The sequence below is a fragment of the Pteropus vampyrus genome, unplaced genomic scaffold, assembly GCF_000151845.1.
Source record: "Pteropus vampyrus isolate Shadow unplaced genomic scaffold, Pvam_2.0 Scaffold35, whole genome shotgun sequence".
Taxonomy (NCBI): domain Eukaryota; kingdom Metazoa; phylum Chordata; class Mammalia; order Chiroptera; family Pteropodidae; genus Pteropus; species Pteropus vampyrus.
The window spans coordinates 1,100,843-1,118,887 of record NW_011888816.1 but is presented as its reverse complement, the minus strand read 5'-3'; the positions used below and the strand labels follow the sequence as shown (position 1 = coordinate 1,118,887).

The window sequence follows — 18,045 nt, the reverse complement described above, 5'->3', positions numbered from 1 at the left end:
GCCCTGGGGTACCACACTGAGCTGCCCTCATGGAAGCGGCCGAGGCTGGTCAAGTCAACCAGCAGAAAGGGAGGGAGTGCTGCCTCTCCTACGAAGTGCGTGGAGTTGCTGGCTGACGCCAGGGGCCGGGTGGCATCACCAGCATAACCCATTTAATGGGACCCGCTGTGGGGAAGGGGCGCCAGACTATGGCACCACCAGCCTTGGAGTTTTACCAATCTTGCGGACCTGGGACAGTGGGGCCTGCAGGCAGTGGAGAGACAAATTGGTTTAATCCACCTTAAATCCATTTGGCATTGACTTGGCCAGCTCTGTTCACAGACTGGTAAACGGAAGTGAACGTCTCACCAGAAGCAGGAGGTCTACCCGTCTGCCTATCTGGAAATAGTTCATCTCCCACATCCACATAAAAGAGGACCACCACCCAAGGTGATGTTGCAGAAACTCATCAGTCTCTCTTGGATGAGGCGCCTTGGGAATCTAGACACCAGGCCTGCATACAGAATAACTATGATGAACACTCAGCGAGCGCTTCATATGTGCAGACATTGTGCTTGCATTCGATAAGTATTTACAAATCTCTGTGACCACCCACCCTGTAGAGTAGGTCCTAATATTAATCACCATTTTACAGATGAAGACACTGAGGCTCAGAGAGGCTAAGTAACTGGTCCAGGCGTAAATGATTAATAAGAGGCAGGGCCAGGCTTTGTGCCTGAGCTGTCTGACCCTGGAGCCCAGCACATGATAAACGACTCTTCAGCAGAGCGGGCCCTGCCCAAGGAATTCCACACATAGCCAGGAAGTTTTTTGAAAATGGTTTGTTCTCACCAACGAAGTCAATCAGGATGAAATAAAACATTTCCCAGCAGCAGGCTCTCCAGGGGATCTCCAGGACATCCAAAGGGACAGATGTCTGTTTGAAACGGTTAAATGGGCAAACTGCATTAATACAAATCCTCCTCCATGTCAAAATAATCTGAAAGTGTAGTTTGAATTTAAACTTAAAGTTCCCTGGAATTCTAAATGTTTGGGGCATGGCTTCTTCTTTTGTGTATTTTTGGGGCAGTGTCCCAGTGCAGGGGCCTGAGAAAGGTTTGGCTGTTGATGGCTCCGCAGCTTTGTGAGATTTGCCTAGAGGGCATGGGCGCAGGAAGCATGCGTTGTTGGCAAAAGAAAAACAGCCAAGATTCTAGAACAAAGCACTGAGTATAAAGGGCTAGTGCCAGGTCTTGGCAGAAAAGCATCCTTCAGAAGCCTTGGCACTTCTCCAGGCCGCTGCCAGTGAGAATTCCCCAAAGCCCCATCTATCAATTTCCTTCCCCTTTAGTGGGGCTGAGAGACCCATAGTTTAAAATCCTTTACTATTTTTTCCATAGTGCTTAGAGCGATCATAGAAGACAGTAAAATAAAGTTCAAAGAGCAATGTTAGAAGAAACCTCTGTGCACTCCTAGTCAACCTGACTCGTTGGAACAGCTCATCAAAATAGGGGAGTGTTGTGTCCAGCCATTCACTCCATACTCTCAATCCCCAAACTCCTTAGGAAAGAAATTTATGTGCAGTGATGCAAATTCTTTATTGTTTAAAGTAACTGAACAATCCTCCACGGGGGACACTGGTGATCAACTGTCTGTAGGGCTTGTGAATTATTTTTCTGAAGTGGCAAAGGGTTTGCACAGAACCACCCAAACCCTTCTGTAGTATCTTCCTTTCTATGACCACAGACACACACCATATGAGAGATGTATGTTAGAGACCCACAACTAGGCTGCGGCCCCGTCTGGCCACAGTCTGGAACAAAAACGGACACATCTGTGTTTAAATCCCTCTGGGACTGTGGCCATCTGAAAGCTTCTTGCCAACCCAAGACATGGACTTTAACTCCAGATGGAATTGAGCCATGCTGGGTGGAGGGATGATTTCAAAGAGGACCCCAGAGAGTTAGAGAAGGCTGCGCAATGACAGACTTTGAATGCAAGAATTAAACAATACAAATCGATTTATGACCATTGTAAATTATTCATGATCTTAGGCTAAAATGCCACAGGGCCCATTTAAATCACAGTAATATTTTATGAAACGTTAAAAAGATTAATTTTGTCAGACCTTAAAGAGTGTATCGTGACGACCATGAAAGTCACTGAGAATCACAGGGACTGATGGGGAAAGTCAAAGGGGCAGACGAGAAAACCGAGCTGTATATATGCTCAGGGACATTCACAGAACGGTGGCCTACCTGCTAAATGTGTAGAAGTTACTGAATTTTCAATTTCTTTAGTGTTCCAGCCATAAAGTCCTTCGGTTGCCACCAGAGATGAAATAATTGTTCAAATTCTTCTGATGAAAAGTTAGCAGGGAGATGGTTAAACAAGAATCCACACACAAAAACCTACATGCTGTACGATTCCGTTTACGTCGAGTTCAAGAAGACAAAAACCAGTGTATGCTTGCATAAGTGAACCTCTGTGGGACAGGTATGAACCAGGAAGGAGTAAGAGGAAGTCTAGGGCACTGGAATGATATAGGAGTATATCTGTGTACGTATATATGTATCTACATATGTAAAATTTATCAAGCTGGACACTTAAGATTTGCGTCTCAATATGACAATTTTTAAAACTCTGGAGAACCGTTGCTAACTATTTGAAACTTTCTCTGATGAGACGCTCAACCCCCGCCCCCCGCTCCCGAGTCCCTCTCTGTGCCTGCGCAGTGCTGGCCGTGGGGGTTTCCTGACCGAAGATGGGTCTCTGACAGAGCCTCACGGTCCGAGCTACAACACACTGTCATTTGCCCAACTCTGTATATGGAAAAGAAAAGCCTGTTAGCTTCTGATTAAATGGTCCTGACCTGTGGTCTGAACCCTGAGTGCGGACAGCCATACTGGGCTGGGAGGCTCATGTTCCTGGGCCTTGCTGAACGAGGGGGGTGGCGGGGGGTCGAGACTTCCTCTAAGCAGAGGCTTAGACTCAGACACACTAGTGTGTTTACAAAGCAAGGTGTGTTTCACCTTTGTGTGTATGGGTGAGGGGGAGGGTTAAAAACATTTAAAAACAGAGAAAGTTGGCACTCATCCTTCTACACTAGTCATAAATAAGCCCTGTAAACCATTTCCCCTCATTTTTATTGTGGGAAAGTAGACATAATACAACCTTTACCATGGTAACTATTTTTAAGTGTGCAATTCGTTGAGTATATTCACATTGTAGTGCAACCTTCACCACCATCCATCTCCAGAGCGTTTCACTTTCCCCATCTGAAACTCTGTCCCCATGAAACAGTGACTCCCATCCCCCTGCCCCAGCCCCGGGCCACCAGCATTCTACTTTCTGCTTCTGTGAATCTGAGGATGGCTCTAGGGACCTCAAGTGAATTCACAGTTTTTGTCATCTTGCGTCTTGCTTATTTCACGGAGCCTGATGTGGGGGTGCTCTGCTTTCAAACCTGGGAATTAACTACTAATCATCGATTTGAATACCAACCAAAAATCGAGCAAAGCCACACAGACTTAAAGTCATGCCTATACATAATAATCGCTTTGCGAGAAGGAGGAGGAATTTTTCTTTAAGCCCACAATGATGTCAATAACTAGAAAACTCAAGAGGCAAACAGTTATGAAAAATAAGCAGGACCGTGTCTCTGAAGAGCGAAAATCTGGTCAGAGCACCACTTGGCCTGCTGGCCACTAGTCCTCAGAGACCTCAACTTTCTGCCCGTGGCCCCCAGGCTATAGACGGAACAATGGATTCTGGCTTGGGGACAGGCGTGCACAGCAACCTTGAGAAAGAGTCTGCCAAGACTGTCTTCTTTGATGGATAGGAGCGATATAAAATAAAACTTACTTGCTTCACATAAGCCTCAAGCTGGTTAAATTAAAAATAAGTTTAGTTTAGAAAAGGCTTTTCCAGATACTTCGATCAGCCAATCTCCAAATTTCTGCCTTATTATTCATTGTTCCTCAGAGGATGATTAGAGAGTTAACGGTTGGGGTAGAAGGGAAATGCTTCATTATTAAAGCTTCCGCCTTTGATTTAGTTCAGCCTACAGCTTTGAAAATCCACTTAGGAGGACATGGCGGGGAGAGGTGCAGGAGGGAAGGTTCTGTTAGGACAGAGACCTGTTTTGGGGGCCATTCGAGTATTGCCCTCCATCGCTCGACCTGATGTAACCCCTCCTGCTTCATGAGCCCAGTCACATGCGTGGCTGGGCCACCTTGGATTAGCCACCTCATCTCCCTAACCTGTGATATCTGGCTAAACACACGATCCGTGTGGGGCTTTCTACAAACATTTCTACAAACAGGCCACATGTGTAAGCGCAGAGAATGGGGCTGCGATGGCCACCATCATTAAGGCGGGACAAAGCCCCTGAGCCTCGAACTCTAGGTAGGTGGAATTCTAAGACCACCCCAGAGACCCACCCCCTTGCGTATTCCCAGCCCCCTGAGTGTGGGAGGGACTCAGAAGTTGATCGGACATCACTCGCACGGCTAGGTTATGCTGTACGGCCCCACTGACTTTACGCTGGTGGGGCTCACCTAATCAGACGAGTCCTTAAAAGAGACTGAGCTTTTCCTGAAGAGATTCGAAGTGTGAAAGGGATTTGATATCAGCGACAGTCTCTGTAGCTGGTTTTGAAGAAAGATGGAGCGGGCCACAGGGCAAGGAACATGAGCGGCCTCTAAGTGGTAAGAGCAGTCTTGGCTGTTAGCCAGCAAGGAAAGGGGGACCTTGGACTTTTAGCCACAAGGAACTGAATTCTGCTACAACCACGTGAGCTTAGAAGAGGACTCCCGGCTATAGAGAAGAACGTGGCCTGGCCGACGTCTCAACTTTAGCCTAGTGAGACTGAGTGGGGAACCGAGCCACGCCGTAACTGGACGTGTGACCTACAGAACTGTGAGCTGATTAGTGGGTGTTGTTTTAAGTCACTAAGTTTGTGACAATTTGTCACGCAGCAATAGAAAACTAATATAGAACTTATAACCAGATGGGGTACCAGGCAGGACCTGCTGAGCTGCCCAAGGAAAGGGGTTTGGACAAGTCTAAGGTACTATCTGGGACACCAAGGCTTCCCTTCTCAGCCAAGGTACCATCATGAAAGGGGTTATGCCAAGTAGACAGCTTTTATGGAAATGTACATCAACAAGGATGTCTAAGAACGTTGTATTTATTATAAAACTTTAGTGTCCAGATGCTGGAAGGTGACAGGGAGGGAGGCGGATGAATGGGTCAGGGAGAAGGTGACACTGTGACCAAAAGAGCTTATGACTGGTCATCTCACCTGACCTATGGGCAGCTCAGATGAAAACCAGAAATCAGGGAGAGATCCAGCGTTAGCCTGGCCTCAAAACCCAAAGAGTGTGGAACTGTTAGGCTGTGGAGGGGCGGGTTGAGACGGAAGGCTGGTGGGAGGTGGCACCCAGGAATGACGGCAATAACTTACTAGTCCCCATTTGTCCAGCATCCTCCACCTGCCGGGTACTTTCTAACCATTTCCTTTAGGAAGACTGTTCATATTCACAGCTGAGAAAATGCACAACTGAGATTCAAACCCAGGACCACCTGACTCCAAAGCCCACGCATCTACTGCTACTCCAAGATGTCCACCCTCAAGGTCAGAGGCTGCTGGGCAGCCTGAGCCCAAGTTTTCATCCCAACCCCAGCTAAGGAGGGACGGACGTCAGAGACTTGTTTCAGCATATACCATTCAACGCCACCAACAGTGAGAGAAGTGTGGGTGTTTTTCTTTTAACACCCACTCTGAGTGTCTACCGTGCCCTTTGCCCTAGTATAGAGGCTCTTGTGATCCCAGAAAATGTTCCGTAGGTTGGAAGGAGGCTAGTCATTCAAACAAGACTCCTCCTACCGTGAGCCTCTCTGCTGACCTGCAATCTTGCTCCTCGGAGGCCCCCACTCCAGCTCTTTCTCATGAATGACAGAACCTGGGCAACCTCCATAACGACCATGGGCCAGGTCAATAAAGTGATTCTTCTGGCCAACCAGGCAGCCCAGGGTGAACAGGTCAGCAAAGCAAGGCTGCATAGTCCAGGAAACCTTTGGGGCCAGACATATGCTCTTCTCACCCACTGGGACCAGGACAGCCCCCAGGAGGTCTAATGTCAATGAGGAGGGCCATTATGAAATACATGACATCAGAAGACGGCTCTTATGGAAGGTGTTATGTTAACAAGATCAGCCATTACGGAAGGTGCCACATCAACAAGGAAGGCCATTATAGAAGGTATTATTCAACAAGGACAATCATTAAGAAAGTGTTATGGTGATGAGGATGGCTGTTACACAAGGTATTGTCATGGAAAGTGTTAAATCAACAAGAACGAACATTATGGGTGTTTGCCCGTCATGGATAAAGTTATATCAACAAGGACGGTCATGATGGAAGGTGTTACATACACTAGATGGCCATTATTGGCACCTGGACAGTGCCAGTGTTGGGACTAGCTAGCCATCTTAACATAATTATGCCAGAAATTCAGGGAGGTGAAAAACTAAGCTGAGGGACCAAGAACGTTGAGATGGGGGTTTTGAGAAGCCTGATCCCAAAGCACATTGTATTGGCAGTCGGAAGAAAAAAAGCAGATGGTTATTCCTGAGGGAGAGACTGTGGTTCAGAGCACTTCCCTTTTCATGAACCACATTCTTCCCTCACAGGAGGAGTTGGTCCCAACTGCTACGTGCTATTGTCAAGGAAAGAAGAGAAAGATGGAACGGTCCTCAGCTAGAAAATCCACATAATGAGGCATTTCATCCTCATCCAACTACATTCTGCTTTGCCCTTATAGCTGGTTTCCAGTCACAGATCAAACACTGAAGGATTCCTCTCAATTACATTTTTCCAACGGGTAGATCACTTAGCCAAGTGGTCTTTTCAGAAAAGATGGGAGAATGCTTTTAAAATATCAAAACACTGTGGGGTTGTTGGTTATGCATGACAGAGCCACACTTCTGCTCCAGGGCCCATTTCAGGGCTATGATGAAAGACACCATAGACCTTAGACACCAGGAGAACATCTTGTCCTCCTCCTCCTCTTTTCCTGTCGACAAAAGCTATTCTCCATCCCCAGGATTTATTGCAATTCTCATTCATAGATCTTGTGCTGTCCTTATCACACTGAACAGTGTCTCAAACGCAAATGCTTTAAAGGTCCAGGCAGGAACTATAAGTGAGAAAAGCTGACAGAGTGAGGAAGATCTTTGTTGAATCAGAGGGTGCATGCTCTACTATATACTTTGTTTTCAAAACACATCAAACAGGATTGGACCAAGGCCCCCCAGGCTACCCATATGTAGCTCCTGATTTACATGTTGAATTTTTTCTGGATAGCAAGCCCCTGGAGAGAGAAGGACGAGGGGTGTCTACCTCTGTATGTCCACCCTCTAGCACAGGAAGCCTCTGAAATCTGTGAGATCGATGGAATGTTACCAAAAGGCCTAGGACTGGGCTAGATCGTTTCAAGACAGTCTAGGCAAAAATGAAATTCTCTAGGCCTGCTCAGCGCTAGGCCATAAAAGTGGATAGGGGCTTAAAAATGCAGCAAGCTGTTCTTCAAGAACAGTTGCTCCAAGTGCAGAAGGCAGCTTTGGTCCTTAATTTTTTTGAGTCCTAGTAACTTAGTACTTCTACTCCATCCCCTTCCTTATAACCAAATTCTTGCAGAAAGCAACTGCAGAATTTTTTAAAGACAGGATCTACATTCAAGAAATTCGTTTTTTTTTTTTTTAAACACAACAAAACTATTGACTGCTATACTCATAACAAGATTTGAATGTTTTTTAATTCAAAACTATTTTTAAGGCAAAACTGTGGTCATAAAAGGCCAATCAGTGGTTGCCAGGGGCCAAGGGGCAGAGATTGACTGCAAAGGGGTCTGGAAGGACTTTGCGGGGTGATGGAAATGGTATGCCATGCGTCTGACAGGACTCATCGCGTAGTGCTCTTGAGGTTGGTACAATCTTATGGTATGTACATCATCCCTCAATAAAGCTGAAAAATATATTTTACATTTAGATAAAAAATACATGAAGCACAAAGTAAAAAAAATGAGACGGCCAGTGAAAAATCTTTGTCTTATCTTGAATCCAGTGTTGTTGCCAGAGCAACCACCGATACCAGTTTCTTATGTGTCCTTCCACAGTAATCTATGAATATGTCAGTGTAACCTATATGCCACCCCTATTTTATTTTATTTCACTTTGCCAAAAGATAGCACGCCATACTCACTATTGTGAACCCTGTGCTTTCCTCTCCATAATATATCTTGGGGATCACTCACATCAGTACACTGAAAAGCATCGCATTTTTTAAAATGGCTGCATAGCGTCCCACTGTTTGGATGCACCATAATTTATTTACCCAGGCTTCTAACCTTTGGGTTGTTCCTAGTCTCCAGCTATCTGGGCAGGGAGCAGAAGATGCTTATCTAGAGTTTCAAAGTGTCAGTGGGACACACCTTCCCCGGTGTCCCAGGTTCCTGGCTGGGACCTAGATTGTATCTTACGAAGGCAGAGACCAAGGAGGCCGAAAGATGTTATTTCAAGGGTTCAGTTGGGTTGTGGGGGGCTTCTGCAGGGTGGCCCCAGCACTGTCTACAATTTGAAAAATGTCTTCTGTGTTCTGACCCATTGAGAACTTGCTCCCGACAGATTTAGCCCAAGGCTGAGGCACCTGATTGTCAGCAACTTCCAGGCTAGTTGGGCAACCCTCCTCCACCTCTCAGCGGGGATTAAAGGCAGGGGCCTTGCCAGGCTTCTAGAGAGATCCGGCTCTGGTTTCACAGCCTGGCACATTCCAGCCTCGTATCAGTTTTTGACACCTGCTCACAAAAAGAGCTGTAATCCTCGGAAGTCCACTGAAGCTTTTTATTCCTTCATCACGTGTGCTTGGGCATGACATGTAAGTTACATAAAACTGGTCAGGTCAGTTCCTTGGCTAACAGGAATTGCGTGTGTGTGCACATGTGTGTGGGAGCTCACGTGCAAATAATTTATTATTATTATTTTTTATTTTTCGATTACAATTGACATATAATATTATATTAGTTTCAGGTGTACAACACTCATGTACAACACAGACTTGCAAACAATTTTTAAAAGCCTGTTCTAGAGTCACCGAGAAATGTCCTTGCAGTTTTCAGTCCAGCGGCTACAGCTGTAGGAATGTCCCCTCCAGATGTCCTCGTAAGTGCCCAGAGCCGACTGCACTGGGGTAATAACTGAAGTTCAGTGTGTAGTAGCAGAAACCTGAAAACATCCTACCAGCTCCCAAGAGTGCCCTGGTCACACAGACTCTGACCTGGCAAATTGGTCGTGTTGAAAATCTCAACGTTCTTCTCAAAGAGGCAAAGTCATGACAACTCCCATTAACTGAAGAGTCTGTTCTGGGTCTGAACGGTGCTGAGTGACTTACAGATTTTATTTCATTCAGCCCTCCAGCCCCCACCAGGTGTTGCCACTCGTATTTTGTAGCAAAGGACACGGAGTCTTAGGGAGGCCAAATGACTTGCCCACGTCACTACTTAAGTGTTGAGTCAGAATATGAACCAAGCTTTGCCCAACCCCAAAGCTTGTCTGGATGAGGTCGTTTCCAAAAAGCCAGAGGGTAACCGTGAGCCCATCGTGGTCTCCGGTTCGAGCCCTTCATTTCTCTGCCCCTCCCCCTCCCCCAGTTTCCGGTCAGGAATTAGTCCTTTGGGACGTGCGATTGGAGAAAATGAGAAACGCTGTGGTGAGCAGAACCCAGAAGCCAACAGTGAGTGAGAGACGCCGGGTCTGTGCCTCTGAGATGCTCCAAGGCCCAACTCCAGTGAGACCTGTCAGCATAGCAATCAGCGGTGAGGACAGCCCGTCACCACAGGCAGTGTCCCAGGCTGCCCGGGGCCTCCAGCACAGTGCAGACTTGCAGCAGGAGCAGCATCATGGTATAAGCCCTCCCTCTGTGCTCTGGCTCATGGCCGCTCCGTGGCTGGCGAGCCACCGGCACAGGAGTCAAGTGTCCGTCTGGGTCCAGGAGATGCCTTGAGCCTTTCCAACTTAGCCCTTCATCTCATCGCCTCTGTATCTTCTGTGATGTCCTGGGGCCTCTCATCAAATGTTTCTGAGTTGTTCTCAGATTAAACATCCTTTTAGCCAAACATCCGTGTTTGAAATAGCACGATGTTCCTGCCACCGGATCATTAATGGAAGACGAGGTATCTGTTTGGGTGGACCCAGCACGTGCCTGGACAGATGCTATCCTAGCCCAGCTCCCAGCCAGACCACACGTTGTCAAGTGTTGCAGAAGCCTCCTCGCCGTTCCAAGCGTTGTGTGACATCGCACATGGCCAGTGCGCAGACATAAGAACAAAGATGACAGCCTGATTGACACTCCAAGGAGTCTTTGGAGGTGGGAAGTTGAAACTCTTCTTTCTGGAGTTAGTCTTCTGTTGTTCCAGACAAAGTCAGCAGACTCAAATCTCATACATTTTTGCACAAATTTCACATTTGACCCAGAATGCTTAGACCTTCTGTCCTTGAAGGTAGGGAGTATTTGCACTTCATTTAGAACTTAAAGTTATACCATTTGTGCTCATGGAACAGTTTTGTTTTTTCAGGACATTTCCAAATTTATTATTTAAAGATGCTCATGCTCTGAAGCGAGGCATTTAATGGCCTCGTAGTCACATTACTCAGTTGCATTTCCTTCTGGCATGGTGGACGGCAGGTCTGGGGAGACAGCCCCTCCCTGGAGAGGTCAGCCCAACAAAGCTTTCCATTGGTGTCCTTGCCTTGGGCTCCATTCAGGACAGAACTGATAATGTGCAAGTTATTTTTTAAGTGCAGTAATTGAAGGAAGAACTTTCAATTTCACAAGTTTCTGAAGTGAAATGTCTATAAAGCAAAGTCTGATCTCGTGTTGTTCTATCCCTGTCTAGCACTGCTATTTAGAGAAAACGAAACCAAACTAAACCAACAGAGTTAGGGTACTGGGGAGCAACGTGGCTATGATGGGAGAACACGCAAGACGATACGAAGTCCTTGTCACGATCATTTGTGCTGCCAACATACCGCCCTTCACACAGGAGACCTCTAGAGAGCCACATTTCCGGCCCCATCCTAGAGCCACACTCTACGGAGGCCGGAAACGTCCAGCGCAACTACCTTCCAGTCTTTCTTCCTAAGCTCACGTGAGCTGTAGACAGCAAGACAGCAAGATAACATGACTGCAATCACACTGTGCGTGTACGCGCACACACACAGAGAACTCCACACCTGCTTTGCTCACTGTTCCACAAGCTGTTCTCCACTGTTTCCTGGTTATTCCCTTGAAAGCTGCCGGAAGTGGGGCTGCATTCCTGCAAACCCACCCACCCCTCCGTCCGCTCCTTCCTGGACACAGGTCTAAAGGGACCCGCAGAGATTTAAGGGCATGTTCTGCGCAATGACGACCCTAGGCTGTGGGGAGAGGCAGAGAACCTGGACCACTGGGATGGTCTCTTCCAACCCTCTGCGGGGACACAGGGGGCTGCGGGACCATCTGACAACCCACACTGTCTTTTTTTTTTTTTTTTTGGACTTTCCAGTTCTCCCAGTCCACACATGCTGTCACTGGGACTGCGCGCACCTCTTCCTCCCTTCTATCTGATTTGCACCAGCTCTGGAGCCAGAAGACCCGGGCTGGAGAATTCCTGCTTGCTCTCTTCTAGGAGCATGACTTGAAGAAGTCGTCTAACCCCTGTAAGCCCGTGCCTTCTCCTAGAAAGACTTGGCATGAGGGGTGAGCATTCGTTTGTTCCACAGATATCTATTACGCGCCCTCTATGCGCCAACACGATTCCTCATGGGGGTTGGACTTGAATCTGCCTGAGCTGTTCTGCCAGCTCAGGGGTCCCCAGGAGGTCCCCAAATCAGCTTTGACTTAAATCAGCTCAGAAAACATCCGTGCTAGAGTTTCCTCTGCATAGTCCAAGCCCCGACATTCGAGATTGGAAAACTGAGGCCCAGAGGGGCCAGGCGGCTTTTCCCAAGTCATCAAGCTAACTGCTGACAAGACCTGGAGTTAGAACCAGGTGTCCTGACTCTCAAGCCTGGTGCTCTTACCACTCCGCCCTCTGCCTTGCCAACAGGACGATGCCAATTTCTTCCAGGGCTCACACCTGGGTTACATGTGAGTCTCCTTTCTGGTTGCATGGGGCCAAGCCACAGAGTTCTAGCCAACAGAAAGGCAGCAGAAGTGTTGTGATCAACTCCCATTCTTGGACCATAGAAACCTCCCATGCGAGACCCCTCGTGTTCTTATTTCTCCTATTGATTTTCTTCTATCAGAGACTTATGGGCATATTCTATGCAGTGAAGACCCCAGGTTCTGGGGTGAGGCAAGAGATGAACACAAAATGAATGGATGTGGATGAACATGGAAGCCACATGTTGAAGATGGTGGAGCCAGAAAGAGGAAGAAGGCTGAGAACCCAGATCCCTGCTTGGAGGAGATCCTGTTTGGGGTCTTATATGTGCGAGAAACAAACATCTATTGCTTTTGAGCCATCATACACATTTGGGTTTGTGTGTCACAGCAGCTCAAAGTGTGTCACACCTTAACTATGAGACTCATCAGTGTAAAACGTCAGTAGGAACTCATCACTTATCAATGTAAACATGAGAAGCTACCAGAGCCCACGCCCGTCTTCCGTCTTCTTGATACATAGTGCTTGTGACATCCCGATTATTTAACGAAAAGCAAACATTTGAAAGGAAATTCAAAACGTTTCCCTCCCCTAAAGCTTATGGTTAGTTTCAACCGGAAAGAATAAAGGACGCAGTGATCTGCAGTGTGGGCTGGTGGTTAAGAGCCTGCGCTCCGACAACGACACTGCCCGGATTCGCAGAGAGCACCGCCACCTAGCAGCTGTGACCTCGGGCAAGTTGCTTCTCTTCTGCTACTCACTTTCCTCCGTTTGTTCTTTGGAACTGTCTTCACGAACCCGTTGACCCAGTAATTCTTCCCCCAAGAATCTCACCTGCATCAAAACTTGTCCCCATACCCAACGAGGCCACCTGCTAAGATGGTCACCGAGGCTCTGTTTATAGTAACGAAAGACTGAACACAGCCCACCAATGAGGGGCTGCTTCAACGTAACCAGGTGTCCCCACAACGAAGAATATTACGCAGCTGTCGAAAACAATGGGGCAGCTCCCTATGCTCTGGTATGGAGCGAGCACCAAGATGGATTGCTACGTGAAAAAAATCAAGAGTCTGCGAGACACGTCCTGTACTGTACGCTATAGTTATGCTCCTGCTTGTGTAAAGGAGGGAGGTACGTATGTTTATAAACATCTATATGCATAGAATAGCTCAGGAACGACGCATAAAAACACCAAGGCTGCCTCTGGGATCGGAGTTTGAAGGGGACACAGTTTTTCCTATACACCGTTTCGTGTTATTTGAATTTTTGTTACCACGTACAGGTAATTCTTTTTCTAGACACGGTTTTTAAAGGGTCCGAAAATTAAACAACACATACACTTTCCTAGAAACAAATGTGAACACAGCACTCGGTAAGTGCTGATTATTTTTAAATGAAAGAAAATGTCTGGAGTGCCGACACTGCCTCTAAGACTAGCAAATACTGTCTTCTGCAGAGCCGCACTTCGCACAGGGGCACAGCACACGCGCTGGCGTCACAGTCCCTGGGCTGCCATCTCGGCTCTACTATATACCAGCAGGGCACCCCACGGCAACTCGCTTCACCTCCCTGCGCCTCTCTGCACTCGGAGGTTACTAAGTGGACTCGCTTAAGGATGGAGAGCTGAAGGATCACCAGCTCTACTCCAGGTCGCCTCCTCAATTTACATTTTCTCAGGAGAAAACAACTTAGTCTTTATAACTCGAACATCGTAGAATTTATGTCTCATCCACCAAAGTTATTTTTAGCTAATGTCTATTTAGGGAACATGGATATTTACATCTTTATATCCGACATAACGTTTTATGCAAGATGATTGAAGAAAGTTGCGACTTACATTGGAAATATAATAGGTAGGGTGTCAGGATCAAGCAGTCACCGAAGGGGGATGCAGTAAGTTATCATACACACTCCCCGCTCCCCACTTCCCCTGTCCAAACCCAGGTCAGCACTGCTGGGCAAAATCGCAGGTGAGGCTTGCTATAAGCCAAGGGACTCGGTTGCACTGCTGAGCACTGCTGGACTCTGAGTACCATCTAGCTGGGATGCTCCTAAGATTCTGGAAAATCTAACCCTGTTCAGAGCCCACTTGTTGAACTAGAGGGAGGAAAATGCTTCTTCCACAGACGCTAGGGGAACAAGAGCAGTGACAGCCCGGAAGAGTGTGGAGAACACACCGCCAGCCCGAATGTGCCCTGGGACGACAGGACAAGCTCTCCACAGGGCAGCCTGGAAATACGGACCCAGCGCTCCAACAGGGGCTGCACTCTTCAGCCCAGCAATTCTGTTTCCAGAATTTTACCTGGACAAAACAGTCAAGAAGGTGCAGAACAACATAGCCACGAAAACACATTCTCAGATATACCCAAATGGGATAATCCAGCTTATCCTATTTTACGACCTTGACACCAAGGCAACGTCATTTCACGTCATTATAAAACCTGTGCTACATAATTTTTAATGTCTTTTACCTGAACAGACTTATCAAAATTGATACAGTCCCCTATTGTTGGACATGTTCTATTTGTAGTAGAAAAAAGTGGAAAGCAAACTAATTGTCCAACAACTGGGGACTGGTTAAAGCTATATGGCGGATGGTCCCATTTTTGGTATTAAACACACACACACACACACACACACACACACACACACACACACAAAGATTGTGCACCAAAGTGACCAAAGTTTGGGTTGCTCACAGATGATTTTTTCCATTTTGGTTATATTTATTGCCGTTTTTTTCTACTACGAGAACTATATATTACTTAAAACATTTTAATTATTGTTTTCGACTTCCTACCCCCACAGTGAAGTCTGGGAGAACCCCTAAAAGAGTGTGTGTGGGGGGGCAGAGTACAGTCATCACAGACGAAATGGCAGCATCTGAGGTGAACCCTCTGACTCCGAGTCACGTACACCCATGGGAGAGTGGGGGAGGGAGGGACTCATCAGTCCTGCCAGTTACACATTCCAGCAGCTCCTCATTTGAATGCGAAGAATGACGAACACACACTCAGGGTGAGCAAACACATCATTTGATATCTGCTCACATTTCTGGCAAGAAACAATGGCGGCAAGAATGGGGTCACTGACCCAGACTCTGGCATCTGGGTGGTTCTTGGAAAGCCATTAGGCTGAGGTTTTGCCAAGGCTGTGATTCCAACGTAACCAGTCCTTCACTCTTGGAAGCGGGGCAGCCAGTGAGAACACCAAACTCACACGAATACCCTACCCCAAGACGCAGACTTTCCTTTCCCCGCCAGCTCTGCAGTGAGACCCACTTCATGTTCTCTCGGCCGGGGTTCTCTCTGGCTTTCTCCACCCTGTGAGGACCGACTCCAGGAACTTCTCAAAGGCCGGCCCTGGTTAGACCAACCCCAGGACTCCAGGCCAAGCGGATGCACTAGGCAAATGCTCCAACTACAAAGGCATTGTTCTCAGCTGGGTCTGGCCACATGACCTCACAGGGCCAGCTCCTGAGACCAGGGAAAGGATTTAAGAACGGGAAACGGGAAAGTTTCTAGCCCTCCTAGTATTAACACACCAAACCATGAGATGCGGCTTCCGCAGTCGAGAACTTCCTGGAAGGAAGCGACTCCGTTGGAGCTACTGGAAACCAAATGGCAGCCTCTCCAGGGCCACAGGGAGAAATCAGATGCGTGGCAGAAGCCAGTGCAGGACAGGCTGTTACTGTCATCAGTCATAACACCTTGACTGACACCATATTCTCAGTTCTCAGTTCTTATCACACACGACCAGAAACATCTCCAACAATTCCCAGAGTTTTAATACAGCTCCCAAGTACGTGGACACACATTTTCCTCACACACCTATTCATACACATTTTCACGTGCTAAATTACTCTTTATTCTTAAATCGATTTTTTTTCTTCAAAGGATACCTTGAAAACTCAGTCTTAAAATATGCACACGATATTTTAAATGCGGCCTTAAAATGCTGTATCTACTGCGCAGCACTAAGTCACCTGATGCTGTCGGAGAAGGAAACCAGGAAGCTTTCCTGTCTCGGATTTATAACGATGGCAGCTACCGTGACGCCCAAGTTCGCCTGTTTTATTCCTGAAATTAGTTTACCCCAGTTTACCTACCCGCCAAATACAAACGCCCCCTTAGCTGCAGCAAAGGATAATAATCAAGGACTCAAACCGCTTCCCGGAAAAGCTCTTTACTAAATGCAAAACGTGTACTGGTCTCAGGAAAGGCCTCGACTCAAGTTCTGACAAGAAACCAGGTTATTCTAATACTCCCAGAGCCCCGCAGGGCCACCTCCTCGCAGGCAGAGGCAGCTGGGAGGTGGCGGTCCCTCCCCCAACCGGAACGACTCGATATTCAGACGCCTCTCGGGACCGCCTCGCTCTGCGGACCCCCTTCTGCCTTCTGCCATCGAAGTTCGCTGCACTCAGCAGCGACGGGCGGGGCAATGGGGGGTGGGGGGTCTCCGTGGCCTTCCAACTGTTCTATTAACGCCCCTGAACTTGGGCGGAGCGACAGTGGAGCGTGCGGACAGGGTAAAGGGTGACCCGGTCCGATATCCGGGCGCCAATCCACTGCTTGCACCTTCTCTCTGGCCCAGGCGAGGAGGTGGAGGGTGGGCCAGAGGGGAAAGTCCACCCCTCGCCCCCCACACACACGCGCCCTGCCTGCCCAGGAGCCCGCGGAAATCCAGGTAAAGCTCCCCAGCGCGCGGCGCGCCACCTCGGGCAGGTCCCGGGGCTCGGCTTCCGCGCGCTCTTCTTCCCTCCTTCTCGATCGGCGCGGGGCTCGTCCCCCTCGACCGCGGGCCTCCCGGGTCCGCGACGCCCCCGCGTGCCTGGGTCTGCGCCCAGGGCGAGGTCGTCGGCATCCAGGAGGGCACGGCCACCGCGCCCGACGCGGCGCGCCCGGGGGCCGGGGCGATTCCGGCGTCCCCGCGCCCTCCGTGCATCCCTAGTGCTCTGCCCTCGCCCCAAGTCTGCACCCTCCGGCGCTGGCGCCCCTCCAGCCCTCCCCGCCCGGCGCTGGCTGGCCCGCCATCTCGTCCACTCAGCGCCGTGCGCGCTTTCAGCCCCGCACTCACCAGCTCCGCGCGGCAGGCGCGCCGCGCCCAGCAGGAGGACCCCCAGCAGTGCGCGCGTGACCCCGCAGTTCAGGCCGGCCATGGCTCCGGGGCGCCTCGGCCTCTGCGGGGAAAGCGACCGTGGCCCGTGGTTCGGAGCGGCGGCCTCGGGCGCCCAAGCCTGGCACCCGCTGCGCTGCGCTGCGCTGCGCTCCACCCCGGCTCGCTCACCTGCGTGCGGGCGGGTCGTCCCGGGCTCCGCCCTGCGCCACCGGAGCTCGAGCTGGCCGGACCTGTCCCCTCCCCTTTCACCTACTCCGCTTCCTGCTTCGGCACCCGCCTCTGCCGCCCGGGATGCTGGGACTTGACGCCGCCTTCCCGGGCTTGGTGTTCCCTCTCAAGTCTGAGAGCGGTCAGGTCTTTTCGTCTGAAGGCGTGAAGGTCGCGGTTAGCGGAAGCCGGTCTGTCTTCCCTTCGCTGTCCAAAAGAAGAAGAAGGAGGCCACTGTGCTTCCCATTTTGCACGAGAATAGTCGTGGTTCACCCAAGCTCTGGCTCCCTGCTCTGAGCTCTCTCCTCTGCTACCTGACCTGGGCTGAGGCTCCCTAGACTTTAAAATCTGTGCCACCGCTGCTCTTTACAGGACTGCGAGCCTGCAGCCCACTCCAGGCACTTCACCTGCGGTATCCCTAAGGCTCCCAGCGACCCTTCCACGTTACAGACCAAACAGCCTTGCTGAGTTATGCGACCTGCCCGAGGTTCTCGGACAGTGAGTAATTTCCAGGCAGGGTTTGACAGCACAGGAAGGA

At 49.1% G+C, this 18,045-nt stretch overlaps 1 protein-coding gene across 5 annotated transcripts in view; it reads right to left on the bottom strand.

Moving 5' to 3' along the window:
- The window catches only part of CDCP1 (CUB domain containing protein 1), a 49,185-nt gene extending 31,660 nt beyond the window's left edge, over window positions 1–17,525 (bottom strand). Inside the window, exon 1 of one of the 5 annotated variants that reach the window (XM_023529041.1) lies at window positions 17,259–17,525. In XM_023529041.1, the coding sequence (XP_023384809.1) occupies window positions 17,259–17,340 (82 nt within the window). In that variant the 5' untranslated portion in view covers window positions 17,341–17,525. The remainder of the gene's footprint in view (window positions 1–17,258) is intronic. The other 4 variants (XM_023529038.1, XM_023529037.1, XM_011357343.2 and 1 more) reach the window with 4 other exon arrangements.
- Window positions 17,526–18,045: the final 520 nt, after the last annotated feature.